Here is an 18021-nt window from a genome sequence, read left to right on the forward strand (position 1 = left end):
GCACAGGAACCGAAATTGGGTTATCACAAACGATTCATTAAAGGGAGAACTTATTAACTACTCGAGTTCAATGTCTTGGTTTAATCTATATCTATACTATATATAAAGAGAATATATACTATATATAAAGAGAATACAAAAAAATTTGGTGTGGACTTTTCATAATACCAACAATATCCTTGATTTTTTTTACCAGCAAAAATCTCTTATTAACAAATTCACCGTAACATAATACATGTTTTTTTAGCAGCAAAAATCATTTATTAACAAACTTATTATAACATAAGCATGTTTTTTTGACATAAATTTACATAATAGACACAAATAGGCGCGACTATCTGACCGTTAGTATCCATAATTTTTTTTTGCGTAAATCGAGTATCTCTGTGCGCAACTACAAAGATTAATCCTTCGAGCCTTGTGGGACCCAAATGGGTGGTAAATTTTCTCTAAAAGTTTAAAAACTGCTACATGCCCAAGTATAATTTAATGAAAAATAATAATTATTTATTATAAAATCAAATATTTAATATGAAATAGCTGCGAATGATAGAAAAATCCTTGATTAAAAGAGATTTATCTCACTCAATATCAATCAATGACGTACCTTAATTTCAAACAAAAAATGATGTACCTTTAATATTTTTATTTGTTTTATTTTAAACATGTATTATTATTAGTAATAATAATTGAAAAGAGAAGAAAGAAAGGAAGAAAAAGAGAAATTGAGATTGAGAAAAGATGGAATGAATGGAAATGGGGGAGGTTGTATCAGTGCGTGCAACAACATAGCTGAAGCTTCGTTCTGAGACAAACTACCCCCATTGTTGTTATTATTATTATTCTTTTCTTTTCTCAACAACCCAATCACAAACCCTACAATTTCCAATTCCCAATTTCGGATCATTAATTCATTCCCATTTTCAAACCCTAATTCAAATCAATAATTTTGAATGCAGTAGCAGCTTCCAATGACTTCATCGGAGATCGAAGTTGTATCATCGGACTCCAAACCCCAACAACAACAGCAGCAACAACAACCTCCCATACTCGACGTTTTTACTGCCTCTATCCATGGTGACTTGCAAAAATTGAGAACCTTTGTTGAACAAGACGGTGCCTCTGTTTCTCTTCCAGATATTAATGGCTATTATGCTCTTCAATGGGCTTCTCTTAATAACTTCCATGACATTGTTCATTATCTCATTCAGGTATCATTTTTTAATTCATCATAGTCAAGTTAAATTCGCCATTTTTATTTACTTTTTTCTAAAAATTTAACTTCATTTCCTTTCTTATGCATCAAGTTTATTTATTTTTAATATTTGTTATGAGTTTATGATGATGGGTGTGCTGGAAATTAGTAGTTTTTGTAAATTTAAGTGTTTGGGTTTAAGCAGTTGATAAGTTTCGGTTAGGGACGAATTGTCAAGGAGAATCGAGTTCGAATACTAAAGGATTTTGGCCAAATTTTACTTACCTTCCCAGAGGGTTAAAACATTTTTTTTTGTGTTTAAATTCGGACCTCCGTGTGCGGAAGTTAGATTTTACTTATACTATGTAGTTGTGCTGAATGGTCTTTAATTTACCTGTACTTGTGTGGCTTATTTTGAAGCATGGTAGTAATGTCAATGCTAAAGACAACATGCAACAAACGGCTTTACATTGGGCGGCAGTTCGCGGGTCAATTGCAGCAGCTGATGTGCTCTTGGAGAATGGTGCTAGGGTTGAAGCTTCTGATATAAATGGATACCGGGTATTGTTTTCTCTCTACAGTACATTATTAAAGTGTGTGTTCCTAATTATTGTTTTGATGGTTATAGTGATTCCATCAAATTTTTGGGAGGATTTGATTGTTCTGTGTAATTACCGGTCAGGCAGGGGTTGGGGGCTTTTCTTTTAACCATTTAAATTTTTTGCATTCAAACCCAAACACAAATTTGAACTAGTGACAACTTGTCAACTGAAACTCCTGGCGGTAAATTGAAGTCAACCACTCATATCCTAATAGCAACTGTATACCACATTTTATACTCTGTTTGATTTGATACCCAAATATCTGAATGTTAAAGCTTCGCCTGATTTATTAATCAAACTTATTAAGAAAATTCAAAATATTTAGTATTTAAGTTGTTCTAGCTAATAAAGATATCTATCTGGATAAAAGGAAAAGCTAGATAAGAATTAATCAATAGATATTCTTGATTGACATTCCTATATGTAAGTAATTCTAGTTCTGATTATTTTTTGTTTTCATTTGCATAGTAGTCTAATGAGACACACACATAGATAGAGTTGGAGAGAAACACTTGAGTGTTATTTGTTTTGAGATTTTTTTCTCGCTTTTAATTACAAAAAGGCCATCTTATTCCCGCTTTTAATGAAAGCAAATAGGATTTTCGATGTTCTGTCTGATTGCACAGTCCAATACATTGTAAATTTTCAACAGAATAAATAAAATTGGTTCTATTTGCCAGTATTCTGCTATTTCATACGTTAAATGGTTCATGCAGGCAGTTCATGTTGCTGCACAATATGGACAGACAGCTTTCTTAAATCACATTGTTGTAAAATACCATGCTGATTTTGATGTGCCTGATAATGACGGAAGGAGTCCTCTACATTGGTATGCCATAAATCTCTTGATTGTTATGCATTGGTGATGAAATCCTATTTTGAAAGTAACGGATAGTCATTGTCATATTTCACCATATTTTCTTCTAGTGCACCCATTAAATTACGTAAAATCTCTTTAAGTACACAATGCACATAATGCTTACATAATACAGTAAGTATAGTTCTCTTCTTTTCAAAAACAATTAATTTGATGGAGTGTTAACCAGTGAATGGGGCCCCGATGGGTTTCAAAGAGTTTTAAGTACTTTAGGTTTGTATATGCATTGTGTCTATTTGTTGAAGTTCACCCTAAATATTCCCCTATGCATTCAGCAAACTAAATTTGTGGAAGAAGTTGATTTTCTTTTTACTTAGTTTCTTAAGTTCTTAATTCTTACGACCAGGGCTGCGTATAAGGGATATGCTGATGCAACAAGATTACTTCTATTTAGAGATGCAAGTCAAGGAAGACAAGATAAAGATGGTACATTGTGCTTGCATTTAATATCCGTTGACTTTTATACATTCTCAATTATGTGCTCTTATCATTTTTTTTCTATCTCTAATTTTAATATTCGATCAAGACCACCCTGGAATATATATTTGAGATCATTCTATCATATGCTAGAATAGACATCACTTATATGGGATTGGTAATTTGGGTATTGACTAGACAGACTTTGCAAGAATAACACATACTATATGAGATTGCACAACTCTTTTAGACTGATTAATTTTATATATATATATAGGACTTCTATTTCTGACTTTCTGTATTTCTTTTGTTTTTCTTTTTCCAGTCTGAGGATTCATTATATTATATATCTAATTATAATAATCTTTTATGAAAAAGAAAAATATTTGAAGTGAAAATGTTTTACCATTGTTTTATGAACACCTCCCTAATACTAGGTTGAATTATTATCATGCATAACTTTAAATATAATGTACACATTGATTTAATTGTCCTGTAGTTGCTGGTTCAAGGCGTCTGTATGCTGGAACAACTTTTGAAATTTAGGACGTTTCAGACCCATGTACAGTCTGGGGAGTTTGTTTGGGGCACAAATTTGAGATTATATATTCTAGGCATTTGATGATAAATCCATAAAAGTTTGAATGTTATTATAAATTAGTACATCAGAATGAAATGTTTTTTAATTAATACTTTTGAAATGGGTTGTTTCTGCTATTAACTTATAATTATGCTGGTCATATGGGTTGTTTGTGCTATTAACTTATAATTATGCTGGTCATTTTAGATTTTGATGAGATAATATTCAATAAATCTGGTTTAGGTTGTACCCCGTTGCATTGGGCAGCATTAAGAGGACATTCAGAGGCATGTGCTGTGCTTGTGCATGCTGGGACAAAGGAAGAATTGACGGTGAAGGACAATGCAGGATTCACTCCTGTACAGCTTGCATTTGATAAAGGTCATCGACATGTCGCCCCTTTCCTTGTACGTACCATTGTATTAAAAAGGCCATTGTTTGTGTAAATTTTCAGGAACATTCTTCACGAACCTTATGATAATCAATAATCATTGTCAAATTTAGTTTTGCTATGAGTAGTCAATAATAGGCTGACTTACATCTCATTTTCCCAAAGTATAAGCTTGTTAAGAAGTCCCACATCGGATGGGAGTTGGCTTGAACATGGGTTTATAAGTAAGAGGCAATCCTCACCTTACAAACCGGTTTTGTAGGGTTGAGTTAGGCACAACTCCCATTTCTAACAAAGCTGTTAAGGCATATGAATGGTTTGTATGTCTAAGATGTCCAGTACACAATAGCCCATTAGGCTTGGAGCATTGACAGTGGTCAGTCCTACACTCCTACCTGACCTTATGCTGAATTTGAACTTTTTTAGTTTAGAAGACTGGGGAAATCAAGGATTACACTCTAGACTACGTTGATCCGACTCCGAGAGACTTTGATACTGTGCCATGAACGGACTGGCTAAAAAGCTATGGCTAAAGAGCGAAAGTTACTAGAACGTGACTTGCCTTGCCTTGCCTTGATTTTTCTATTCACCGTTAAACAGACTCCCATGCATTTTCCTAAACATGAAAATAAATCAATTGCATAATAACTAAAAGAAATAATGAAAGCTTATTTGCATGAATCTTTTATGGAGAATTTTGAATAGTTTAATGTACAAAGAATGGGATAATTGTTAAAACTTCAATAACAAGCTTTGGCTATATATGGATTTGTTTAAAATGGAACTACTTTCCAGTTGAGTGTTGTTGGAAGTTTGGAACATCTATCTGCTAACTATAATTAGTATCAGATTCAGATGTTTTAATATCTAGTGCTTGAAGCCCAATATACTTTACTAATAGCGGTGCTAGAGTGCAAAAGAAGTTGTTTCTCAGTCTTCAACACGTGAAATAGGATGCCTGTTAAATTATTGAAGTTATCCTTATAAGCAACATAATTTAACAGTAGGTGGTGGTGAATTATATATCATATAGTAATGTTAATGCCTTGTAGGCGGATACCAACGTACTGATCAATGATATTGTTGGAAATTCCACCTTCATTGCTGTCCGCCCCCATCCGCCTAATTGTGGCATTTGGGTTGCCTTCATTGTGTTGGGTGTGAACGGGTTGATTTAGTCACACATTGCTTAGAGATATGGCCTGTGTAGTGTTTATATAGCTCGGGCAACCCTCACTTTACAAGTCGGTTTTGTAAGGTTGAGTTAGGCCAAATGTAAAATGCCAAATGTAAAATCTGACATGGTATCAGAGCCTATCCTAGATCTATTTTTGGGCTTCCCGCATCGGCAACGCTTCAGGCCCATTGGGCCCAAACATGAGGGGGTGTGTTGGAAATTCCGCATTCATTGCGGTCCACCCCCATCCGCCTAATTGCGGCATTTGGGTTGCCTTCATTGCAGTCTCCAACACCTTCATTGTGTTGGGTGTGAAGGGGTGGATTTAGTCGCACATTGCTTAGAGATATGACCTGTGTAGTGTTTATATTGCTTGGGCAACCCTCACTTTACAAGCCGGTTTTGTAAGGTTGAGTTAGGCTCAATATAACATCTGACAGATATCAATGGATCCGTTTTTGCATACTTTTCATTATAACTACTGTTTTTTGTATCCTTTACCCTTGACTGACAGACAAAATAATTAACTGGTATTACTTTGAGTTTCTTTATTCTTCTGAAGTTGGTGTGGAGAAGAAACAATACTGTTAACTAGAACCATCATACTTTGCTTTTGGATAGTGCATGGCAAGGTTTTAAATTGCGGTTGCGGTCGCGGATGCGGTTGTTGCGAATGCGGTCATTGCGGTTGCTGCAACGCGCAATGCGGTTGTTGCGGCGTGAAATCATTTTGAAATTTCACAAGCTATATAAAATGGAACTACTATGTTACTACACTATTTATCCACCATTGCATAGTCTTAGTTTATTCCATAAACAATAATTTGAATGTATTTAAAATACACAGTTGAGAGATTGCTAAAAGTAAGATTTTTCATTAATTTGACACAAATTAGGATTTGAAGTTCATAAATCTTATTTTTTGGTGAGAAAATTTGAAGGAACATCGCCAAAAACATCTGATGCGGCTTCCGATGCGGTTGTGATGCGGTTACGATGCGGCCGTACACGTAAATTAAGATCACACCACAATTGCGGTGTGATGCGGTTGCGGTGGCTACCGCATCAGCAATATTGCAGTCGCAATTGCGGATGCGGACCACAATTTAAAACCTTGGTGCATGGGAACAATGCCTTCAACCACATCAACAATATTGCAGTCGCAATTGCGGATGCGGACCGCAATTTAAAACCTTGGTGCATGGTGTTGGAAATTCCGCCATCATTGCGGTCCGCCCCCATCCGCCTAATTGCGGCATTTGGGTTGCCTTCATTGCAGCCTCCAACACCTTCATTGTGTTGGGTGTGAAGGGGTGGATTTAGTCCCACATTGTTAAGAGATATGGCCTGTGTAGCGTTTATATAGCTTTGGCAACCCTCACCTTACAAGCCGGTTTTGTAGGGATGAGTTAGGCCCAATATAAAATCTGACATGGTATCAGAGCCTATCCTAGATCTATTGTTGGGCTTCCCGCATCGTCCACGCTTCAGGCCCATTGGGCCCGAGCGTGAGGGGGTGTGTTGGAAATTCCGCCATCATTGCGGTCCGCCCCTATCCGCCTAATTGCGGCATTTGGGTTGCCTTCATTGCAGCCTCCAACACCTTCATTGTGTTGGGTGTGAAGGGGTGGATTTAGTCCCACATTGCTAAGAGATATGGCCTGTGTAGCGTTTATATAGCTTTGGCAACCCTCACCTTACAAGCCGGTTTTGTAAGGTTGAGTTAGGCCCAATACTCATTTTCTAAGATGGTATCAGAGCCTCTCCACGATCCATTGGGCCACCTGTTATCAGGTTTCCGCTATCGGGCCACCTACCGTTTATATCCACGCACCAAGCCCAATAGTGCTGGGCGTGAGGGGGTGTGTTAAGAGTCCCACATCGGTTGAGACATGGCATGACTAAGTGTTTATATACTAGAGGCAATCCTCACCTTACAAGCCGGTTTTGTAAGGATGAGTTAGGTCCAATACTCATTTCTAAGACATGTGAACAATGCCTTGTTGCATTTTGTGTATGCAGTTATACTTTTATCGTCTCTGTAACTGATTATAGTGTTCATTTATATTTTTGCAGGCTAATCAACAACGGTCTCATAACAACCCCTGGAGACGCAAACTTTATTGTGGGATGGTAACAGATATTGGTTATGCTCCCATTTTATTGTGTGTTATAGTCTCTCTCTCTATCCTCTTCGTCCATTCAGTTGTTGCAGGTATTTTCAAAATTGTATTCCAATTTGCAATGTCACTCATACAATGCACTCATATTACTTGAATATTACCATTACTAAATCTTACCCGTTAATGGCAGCTCCTAACCTTAAAAAGATAACCGCCGCTGTTGGATTTTGGTCATGGATAGCTATATCTTCTTCTGCTGCTTCCTTGGTTATGTTTTATAGGTGTAGTAGGTAATTTTCTGTGTCATGCATTCTTTCTGCTTTTGTGTGTGTGATGTGGTAATATAAATATACCGAATTCTTATTTGTAACATTATATACTTTGGATTCCCTACCTTCTACTGATGCATGTGTGCTGTGTGAATGCTCCAATAAGTTTTTTAGGAGCAAAAAATTGGACTTAGGACTGAAACTGGGACGATGCTTACTAGGTCCATTATGGGACAGGAAAAAGCTGGAACAGAAGGGGGTGTTTTGGTGGGCTTTAAGAGGGACAAGCCCATTATTTTGAGAGTGTACGAGGGTAAGAAAAAGAAAGATGAGAGAGAAGAGTATGGGGCAGCTGCCTAGCTGGCAGTTGGTTACATTTGGGTTGTTACAGTTGGTTACATCTTCAGCCACGCGTCCTTTTGCATTTGAAATGAACCAAGGCCTTAAAACCGTTGTAACTAGAGCTGTCAAAATGGGTCGGGCTATTGGGCCGGCCTATTAGGCCTATCGGGCCAGACCTTATCGGGCCAGACTTTAGCGGGCCGGGCCTTATCGGGCCAGACCTTATCGGGCCAGGCTTTTTCATGGGCCGTCATGGGCCGGCCCCTTAAAAAATTTAAAAAATATTTTAAAAAATTCTATAATTTTTTTATTGTTATATTTTGATCCTATTTTTACGCATAAATTATATATAATCTTTTTTATTAGTTTTGTCGTTTTATTATTTTTTTTAAAACAAATTATCGTTTTATTGTTATTATTTGTGTTTTGTTCCTATCTATAATCTGTTTTATTCATATTTCTAAGCATATCATGTTTTTATTGTATTTATCTTATATTCTTTCTATATTTTTTTGTTGTGAAATTACAATGAAGGATATAAAACTTGGAATATAGTTAAAACTACTAAGGATAAATTAGTAACTTTGGTAGTAATTAATTTGATTATATTAGAAGTAGATATAAAATACTGAGATACGAGGTGGAAATCAATACCTATGTATAAAGAGGATACAAAAAAATTTGGTGTGAACTTTTCATAATAACAACAATACCCTTAATTTTTTTTTTGGGCAGCAAAAAACTTTTATTAACAAACTCACCATAACATAAGACGCGTCTTTTTTTTTAGCTGTAAAAATCTTTTATTAACAAACTCACCAAAACATAAGGCAAAATAGAAAATGTGGATCACACAAACTGACACTGGCCGCTAATAATAATAATAATAATAATAATAATAATAATAATAATAATAATAATATGACAAAAAACTTTTTGGATTATGATGAGATTATTTGTTAGAGATTTGTTTGTTTGTTTGATGAGGATAAAGAGGATGATATTATTGTTTGGGAGATTATGTGAGAAAATATAGGGATATTTAGATATAAAATAAATTTAGTACTAGAATCTGTTTTTTTTTTCAAAAAAAAAAACTGAAAATTAGTGGGCCGGTCCATCGGGCCATATAGGCTTTTACTTATTGGGCCGGGCTAGGCGGGCTGGGCCACGAAGTTAACGGGCCAGGCCGGGCCAGGCCCTTTATATGAACGGGCCCCCTCGGGCCGGGTCGGGCTGGACCGGGCCGACCCCTTTGACAGCTCTAGTTGTAACCGTCGAAGTCGAGTCACACTTAAATGATGAAAAATGCTCTAAGTCCACAATTCCTGACTACTTCGATTCGTTGGCTTCTATCGAAACATTCTTCAGTCTTGAGCTATGAAGTTTTTCCATTAGAATTCTCTTGTTCTTAAAGACATTACCCTTAACCTTCATTTAAACGATAAGAGAGATAATCTCTCTTGTTCTTGAAGACATTAAAGACTAAGGCTATTTAAAGCCATTTTAACAGGTTTTTGTGGTAATAAATGTCTTTGGAACTGAAGATTATAACATATTTTACCTTGAGCTAAAATATGGGATAACAGAAGGCAGGGAGAGAGTTTTCTTCCTGAGGAACTTAGCTCTTGTTTGCTTGTAGAGAGCTCAGTCTCTTGATTTTTCTTTAATTTCTAAAGTCTCTCCATTTCAGTATTGTTTTTTATTCCTTTTCCCTGCTCCATCAGGGACTTCTGTAGTGTTTCTTTGCATGTAAAAATGATATTGGAACATTTAGCATGATTTTTATTCATGATGCATTTTCTTGGCAAGATGGAGCATCTATTTTTGTTTCAATATTAATAATTTCATTTGCTGTTCATATGCATACAGCATAATATATGCCTGCTATACACAATTAATACTATTGAACATGATAATGTGTTCTTGTATATCAGAAAGTTTTGCTTAATTTTTATTTCTAAACTTACGGTCACCATAAATTTTTGATATTATCTTCAATCGTATATGCAGTAAAGATCCAGGTTATATAAAACGGCCAGGAGAGGGTACTCTAAGCGATACAGAGGTATGTCGTCCTTTCATGATTTTGTTAAAAAATTGTTGCTTGTAAGTGATGGGTCTTGTCAAGACAAGACTTGGGCCAGATTTTATCAGGGGAGAACAATCATATTTTACATGGGTCCTCTTTCCCGAGTAATTACTTTGTGGTAGGTAAATTAGATGCCTTCTATTTAAAAAATCACTCGAATTTTTTTCAGCAGAAATTGGATATGAGTGTGGCATATTCTGATGCATGTCAGGGTAATTAAATACTTGATGCAACTTCAAAATAATTCCATAGCATTGACTATCCATTTTATTGATTAGTGTACCTGTTGTATTTGCTTCTCCCGATGGTTGGTCAAGTAACAAAAATGTTGTATTTTCCGGTACATCCTTATGGATTGGATTAGTATTTCTAGTGGGTATTCTTAATTCTCTCATCTCTTGAAACTATTCATTCTAGATTCAAAAACGAAATGACCCCTCCCCCCGAATTCTTTCGGGTTGTGTGAGGCACATTAAAATTCAAATGGAATATATAAGACCCCACAAATAACGAAAACGAAAAAAACATTATTATTAATGAACACAACTTTATTGTTTGTTTATCCCTATAAATGCCAATTTATACTTAAATTAATGCTTTAATATAGGCACATTTGCTTTGGTTTTCTAAAATTGTAAAGTCTCTGAATGTTACTTTGTTGTATTCTGCAGGATCCTTTGTTGAATATTGAGCTGAATAGTTCCTCTGTTTGGATGGGAAATTGGTCTCAACTCTGCCCTACCTGCAAGGTTTACTGCATGTGCATTCTTTTGAGTATTTGAAAAGTCTAATGTTGATTATACCTTGCCTTCCTTTATGTCTCATTTAATCCTCAAAAGACGTGATCACTTATCAGGTTCTCTTGAATTGTATTATCAGATCATAAGACCTGTCCGCTCTAAGCATTGCCCTACTTGTAAGCGTTGTGTAGAGCAGTTCGACCACCATTGTCCATGGATATCTAATTGTGTTGGGAAGGTAAGTCCTGTGTTATTTTAATCTTTACCCACTAGAAGAAAAACTCATTCTTATGACGGACTTCTTTTCTTCCCATTTTTTCCCTTCTAAAGATTGATATATGATAAGTCAATCAACAATTTTTTTTTTCTTGGAGAAGATATGCTGTACTCAACATTTCTAATATAAGCAACAACAGCGGTTCTTTTCCACATTTAATGAGCCTTAATATCATAATTGATATTCATCTTGCAGAGGAACAAAAGGGATTTCTTTATTTTTATCTGCTTGGGAACTATAACTGCCTCCTCCAGTGCTGTCGTTGCAATTCATAGTATGCCTTGCAGAGCTCTTTTTACACAGTTTTACATAATGAACCTGAACTAGATAACAGCCTTGTGTTCCATGACAGGAATTTGGACATCAATACCAGCATTACCGGCAGGAGAAACATGGATCCATCAGGTATTAGTAAGACATCCAGGTCTTGTTGCTTTTTTGGTGATGGATGCTGTTGTCTTCGTTGCAACTACAACTTTGACAGTAACACAGGCTTCCATGGTAATTGCGTAAACCATTCCGCCCAATATTTCTTTTTATCAGTAATCATTGAGGTTCTTGTTAGCAATATATTAAGGAAAATTTGCAAAAATAATTATTGATAAATATTTACCAAAAATGTGCTGCAGATAGCACGAAATGTGACCACAAACGAAATAGCAAATTCCTCACGGTATGAGTACCTTCGCGGTCCTGATGGGAAGTTCAGAAACCCATATAATCATGGTTGGTGGAAGAACTGTGCTGATTTCCTTTTTCTGGGCCACACAGATGATGATGATATTGCTTGGCCTCCATTACAGCAGGTGGCTACTTAGAGCAATTTCCATTGCTTTGTGTATACATCCTGTGTTATATGATTACTTGGTTCTAATTCATAGATATATACCAGTCATTTGAAGGCTGTTCATTTACTGACACATGTACATTGGATTGGATTACAACACAGAAATAAAACTTGTTTTTGGTCCTCAGAAAACACTGTTTGATACACTGCATTCACTCATGTGCCAATAGTGCAAGTGTTTCGTTGGTTTCCAATTTCCATTACTTAAAAACAAATAGTGCTTTCAAAGGAACGCGGAAAGCACAAATGTCTCTTTGATTTGAAGATATATGACTTGGATAAAAAAGAACAAATGAACAGTTGCAAGCTTTAGTTATTGAAAATAGCAAAATATATATATATATATATATAGGTGTTTATCTTGACTTTTTACATTTACAACTCGAGGATTAAATAAAGGGTATAATTAGAAGAAAAATTTACTATACTAAAATTTAAAATTCTCTTCATATACAGGTATAGATAAATAAAAATTTACTAATTAAAAATGCTAGGTAAAACAAACACCTAGTTACTTGGGATAAAAACCTACTATATACCGTGAGCAATTTTCTCATTGCTTTTAAATTCCTAAACATTTTTTAAATTTAGGCCTTCCAATTTTAGAGATTTAGATTCTGATCCAACTCACTGTTAGAAATATAGTATTTCGTAGAAAATAACAATGATGCATATCAATAAAATTACAGTGAAAAATGATGTTTGGACATAATTTTCTTGTCGAATAAGTTGTCAAGGATTTTTTATGTGTATTTTAGAAATGTTTAAAATGTAAAGTAAAAAGTAAAAAATAAAATAAAAATATAGAGATAAACACATAAAATGTCATTATTTTGATGTTTTATTTATGAATTGGAAACTGCAATAAAAAAATTAGAATGCCAAGTTACAACAGTAGTAGAAGAACTTTTAAATGATACAGACAGATGGAATCAAACATGACTAGTTTTATTCAAAACATCAGAGCTATGAGATGTTCTGTATTTACTATATATACCAATTGACCTTACTCCCAAGCAGCTGAGGAGACGGGCACAAAAACATCTCAGCACTCTAAACAAGCCAAAATAATTTGGACAGTGGATCTAACTTCTCTTATTGAATAGGAATAAGTAACATTCTTAGCGGAATGAGACAACTGTGGGATGTCTTGATAGGAAGTGTCGGCAGTAGGGGATCAACTCTGCTGGATTCCACTAGGCCATGACTGGTTTTTGACAGGCTTTAGAATGGCTCCAACTTCTGACAGAGCCTCTTCGTCGATTCCAGAAGCTGTAAGTTCCCTTGCGGCAGCAACATTTTCCTCCACCTATATTTTCTCAATTTAGAAAAGTTTATCCTTATCAAATTATTGGTCTACAACTCTACATCACACAAATCCTTCTTGAGATATGAGAAACTCTTGCATGAACATTGTTGCATAAGCCTAGTGCACCCAGCTCCCCACTATTGACATATATTACTGTACTAATTATAGTGGTTAATCATCTGTGACTGTATCATTAATTAATATTGTGTGAATACTACATTATTGATCTGAGCGCACTAGGATTATGCAAGGAATTTCCCATTTTTCATACTACTGTTGATAGAGTATGAGAAAGGACACAAGTGAACAAATATTGCATTAGCATACAATTTTTCAAACTCATGACTTGTTCTTTGATTAGAGCGCATGAAAAAGATAGAAGAAATATGTGCATATTTTACAAAGGAAAATGCCCATATATGCCTTAGTGAAAGCAACAAAGAGAGAGGTAACTAACTGATAGACCAATCTAATACATACAAAAGCTTTAGAGCAAGGCTTAATGCATTATTCACCAAATCCCAGATTTTCAGAAAATAGTTGAATGCAATTAAATATGACAATTTATGAAGATGAAACAGAACCTGTTCAACAGATTTCATGCCGACAAGCACCGATGTGATTTCCTTATTTAACAAGCTGTACTGCAATGCTAACTTTGAAATGTTTTTTCCATTTTCTTTGCAATATGTAGCAGCAGCTCTACAAGCAGACTGCAAATTCCAAATAAAATACACAGAACCAGTTTAGTTTTCGAAGAAATATGTAATATACCAGATCATAAGCAGAAAAAAGATATTCATGAGAGACATTGTTCAAAATGTCTTGGAACATCATTAGTACTAGTAGGCAATTCCCCAAAAGATTGAAGGCCATGATCATTTCGTTCAATATGTCATATGGGGGGAAAATCAGTAGGTTGGCTAATTAATTTGGGGGATCTTTTCTTAATGTGACCAATCAAATAAAAAAATTCATTGATTTCTGTCTTCTATTAAACTACTCTCGAATATTATAACCAGTAATTTGAGTTTCTTTGCCATAAGCAAATTCTGTTTCAAATTTCAATGCTTAATTTTCTTTTATTGTTGTCTGTCTTTCACACTGGCAGAACTAATTCTCCTTCCTCTCATTTACATATATAAAATACTTTCAGAATTCAGATCTTATACAGCGAGTAACATTATCATGTTCTATAAGATAAATACCGGTGGCCAAGAAGTTTAGTAACACACACACACACAGACACTCACACACGCATGATTTGGTTTTCACAATCAAACTCAAGACTGGCTTACGTTAAGGGAACGCTGAGACTGAGGTGTGATCATAACATGTAAACTAAGGTTCTTATTTAATGTTTGCTACAAAATGTGAACTAAAATTGGGTCTCATGGTAACAGTCTAACAGATACAGTATTATCAAATTTCTATTGTTATTAGTAAATAATAATAAGACAAGACCTTAAGTTCTGGTGAAGCCGGATGCCATTCGGGAGGGCCAGCCTCAGTGAGAAGACCCATTGCCAATGGAGAAGCACTTATAATACCAACACCTTTGGACTTCAAATAGGGCACTATATCCTCCAAGGTCGAATCATTGATAGAGTGATGGCAATAGGAAAGTATGACATCCAATGTTCCAGGTGGAACCCTATCGAGAACATAAGTAAATACCTCCAAAGGAAGTCCCGTAATCCCAATGAAACGAGTCTTCCCTGCTTCTTTCAGTTTCTGGAGTGCAGGAATTGTCTCATTAACAATCTGAACAAAGCCAAACAGTTAGCACTTCTCAAAATCCATTAAAGTAGACCCTAGTAAGATAAACAACTGAATTAAGCTTTTATCATATAATAAGTACTTATGTATAAGCTATTTTTATAATAAAAGATAAAATAAAATCAAAATGTTTTCATCTAATCTATAAACTGTTTTCATAAACTATCAGAAAAAAGTCGTTTAAATGTTTATGCTAGTAGATAAACTCAAATAAGTCAATCCAAACACACTCTTAGTTAAAATAGTGTGTTATTCTCCCAAACAGTCTCACAAAACTTATATCAGCAGATAAGTTCAAATAAGCCAATCCAAACACGCCCTTAGGGCCCGTTTGGATTAGCTTATTTTTTAGCTTATGCGAAATAACTTATGCAAATAAATAAGCTTTTATGCATTATTATAAGATTTTTAAATGTAGTTTATGAGAAAACAACTTATAAAGATACAACTTTTGATTGTGAAAACTTATGAATTAACACAAAGCTTTATTTATTTGCATAAGCTATTTTCATAAGCTCAAAAATACGCTAAATCCAAACGGCCCTTAGTCTCAGTTTCTACATTGCTACCATTATGAATATGTCTAATATAATTAACAATTAATTAACTAATTCTAACAAACTTTGTTAATGTCACATCATATGCATGCAATTTGGTAATCTGATTATGCTACAATTGTAAATGTAATGAATGATTAAGGCGGAAAATCAGACCTGATCTAACGATCCAAATTCAATGTCATGACATTGAAGAATATCAACATAATCAAGCTGCAACCTTTCCAAACTCTCATCTACACTTCTCGTCACTCTCTCCGCACTAAAATCAAAACCCTCAGCGTACCTTCCACACTTAGTTGCAACAATGTATTCACTTCTCGGAACGTTCAACGCTTTCAATGCCTTTCCGAGCACTTTTTCTGACAGTGTTCCTCCGTAGTAGCTTCAATTTTCGAAAAATTGTTAAATTAGAAGAAAATGGAAAAAAGAGAAAAAAAGAGAGGTGTTTTGTGGCTTACGGTGAAGTGTCGAAGAAATTGATGCCGGATTGAAAAGCGAGACGAACGGAGGCGTTGGCTTGTTGTTCGGAAACGGAACCGAAGACGTTGCCGAGAGGTGAAGCTCCGAACCCGACGGAGCTTAGTTTCAGTCCGGTTCTACCAAGCTCCCTTAACTCCATTTTGGTTTTTTTTTTTTTTTACGCAAGAGATTAATAGGTATTTTTTTTTTTTTTTGAGGAACTTTCTTGGATAAGTATCATTTGTACTTTGGGTACAGTGTTGTGGAAATTTCTCACCAGTTTGGCAAAATTAAGATACAAGGACATGCATGTGCATAGTTTTTATCTTTAGTTGATACGAAATGTTAGCTTATAGCCGATAACTAAAAAGTTATTTGATTTAAATTAAAGTCTTTGATAAAATTAGTTTTTAAAATGATTAATAAATACGTATAAAAAGAGATAAAATGACATGCATGTTAAGCCACTATATTTGATTTATTGATGAATGAGTTGGGCACTATGTATAAGGTCTTAGATGCCATCCTCGTTGCGAATAAAAAAATAGAGATTGTGTGCCAAGAGGGGCACGACATGCATGTTAGTGTGTATTTTTTTTTAATTTATAAAAAATAATAAAATTAAATTAAAGGTTAGAAATGGAAATAACCGTAAAAAGTTATATGCTATAAGCTCAAACGCTATTTGAAATAGCATCTCAAAAAAAGCTATATGTTAATAAGAAAAACTTTTTACAAAACACATTTATTTTTTCGAACAAGCTTATAAGTTAGTCCAATAAGCTATAAGCTAGTTTATTGGACCTACCAAACACACCTTATATTTCTCCCTTCCTTTTTTGCCTTTTAGAATAATTCGAAATATATTTTCCAAAATAAAAAACAAATAAATTAAAAAATTTCGGATTTTAGAATGCAAATTTTTTATTTTAATTTTCATTTGTGTTTATTTATATTTTTTATCTAAATTTTATATTTTTATGTTAACCTTTGTTGTATGTCGTTATAAATTTGTATCGTTTGAAGTTGTTTTTAATGAGATTTTTTACTGTGTTTTAATGATATATCAATTTTTTTATGCATTTTTAATTATTTTGAAATGCAAAATCTGAACCACACAAATATATATTACTTTGGATTCTCTTTTTCAAAATAAAAAATAAAGTAAATTACACTCTTCTTCCTTGAGAGATGTTTAAACTTTCACTCTTCTCATATACAAGTTATATTGGAGAAAATTGTACTCTCATTCCTTGATAGAACCTTAAATTTCATTCTCATCCCCATTCTAATAAAAACTTACATTTTTCTCCTTTATTACTTCATTTTAATATAATCAGATTTGTAATGGATATGTTTTCATTTTTTGTATATCCACATCATTAACATGTAATGCCAAACGTTGTTTTAAACTATGAAACTATACAAAATAAAATATTTAGATAAATTACTAAAGTCAATTTTAAAAATACTTTAAATTGAATTTTATATTCTAAAATCATATAATTCATAATAGAGTTTTCAAGAAAATGAAAACTAATTTCTCAAATGATGACTCAAAACTATTTTGGCATAAAGTAGTGATTTAAAAGGGTACTTTTTATTATTATTATTATTATTAGCCAGCGATTTTTTTTATTATCTCATGATTGAATTCTTGGTCACATTTTACTTATCTCGCGACTGAAATCTGAATTATTGGTCACTCCTGAAAACCAGAAGGTTAATATAAAAAAAATATAAGATGTTGAATTCAATATTGTGTGTTGTATTATTTTTTTATTTTAGGAAGTTTTCATTCCGTTCAACGGCAATTGATCTCCGTCAGAATATGTGAAGCATATAAGACGATTCTTTCCTCTCAACTAAATTTTTTCCTTACCTATAAGCCAAAGTTTGAACTCATAACAATTTACTTAATTCAAATTCTTATCATTTTTGGATCAAATTATATTCGCAAATATATCGAATATTGTGGGGCAGAA

The 18021-nt window shown here is 34.3% G+C and overlaps 2 protein-coding genes across 2 annotated transcripts; one reads left to right on the forward strand and one right to left on the reverse strand.

The window, feature by feature from the left end:
- Positions 1–597: 597 nt before the first annotated feature.
- Positions 598–12061, forward strand: LOC123918090 (probable protein S-acyltransferase 23). The gene is made up of 13 exons (XM_045970035.1): positions 598–1211; positions 1616–1756; positions 2514–2626; positions 3021–3100; positions 3915–4078; positions 7316–7454; positions 7553–7652; positions 9987–10041; positions 10737–10814; positions 10945–11043; positions 11278–11356; positions 11435–11583; positions 11712–12061. Exons 1-13 carry the CDS (start codon positions 972–974, stop codon positions 11898–11900), a joined length of 1626 nt encoding a protein of 541 aa, XP_045825991.1. The 5' UTR covers positions 598–971; the 3' UTR covers positions 11901–12061.
- Positions 12062–12752: 691 nt separating this feature from the next.
- LOC123918091 (L-galactose dehydrogenase) lies at positions 12753–16335 on the reverse strand. The gene is made up of 5 exons (XM_045970036.1): positions 16036–16335; positions 15731–15959; positions 14703–15002; positions 13823–13951; positions 12753–13238 (listed from the first exon to the last, which is right to left on the reverse strand). Exons 1-5 carry the CDS (start codon positions 16194–16196, stop codon positions 13107–13109), a joined length of 951 nt encoding a protein of 316 aa, XP_045825992.1. The 5' UTR covers positions 16197–16335; the 3' UTR covers positions 12753–13106.
- Positions 16336–18021: the final 1686 nt, after the last annotated feature.

Source organism: Trifolium pratense, linkage group LG3, assembly GCF_020283565.1.
Source record: "Trifolium pratense cultivar HEN17-A07 linkage group LG3, ARS_RC_1.1, whole genome shotgun sequence".
Lineage (NCBI taxonomy): Eukaryota > Viridiplantae > Streptophyta > Magnoliopsida > Fabales > Fabaceae > Trifolium > Trifolium pratense.

Coding starts and splice junctions, on each gene's coding strand:
- LOC123918091 (XM_045970036.1), bottom strand. CDS start 16,196: ATGGAGTTAAGGGAGCTTGGTAGAACCGGACTGAAACTAAGCTCCGTC. Junction 15,960..16,035: donor AATTTCTTCGACACTTCACC/GTAAGCCACAAA, acceptor CGAAAATTGAAG/CTACTACGGAGGAACACTGT. Junction 15,003..15,730: donor AATTTGGATCGTTAGATCAG/GTCTGATTTTCC, acceptor GGCTTTGTTCAG/ATTGTTAATGAGACAATTCC.
- LOC123918090 (XM_045970035.1), top strand. CDS start 972: ATGACTTCATCGGAGATCGAAGTTGTATCATCGGACTCCAAACCCCAA. Junction 2,627..3,020: donor GGAAGGAGTCCTCTACATTG/GTATGCCATAAA, acceptor TCTTACGACCAG/GGCTGCGTATAAGGGATATG. Junction 11,584..11,711: donor CAGTAACACAGGCTTCCATG/GTAATTGCGTAA, acceptor AATGTGCTGCAG/ATAGCACGAAATGTGACCAC.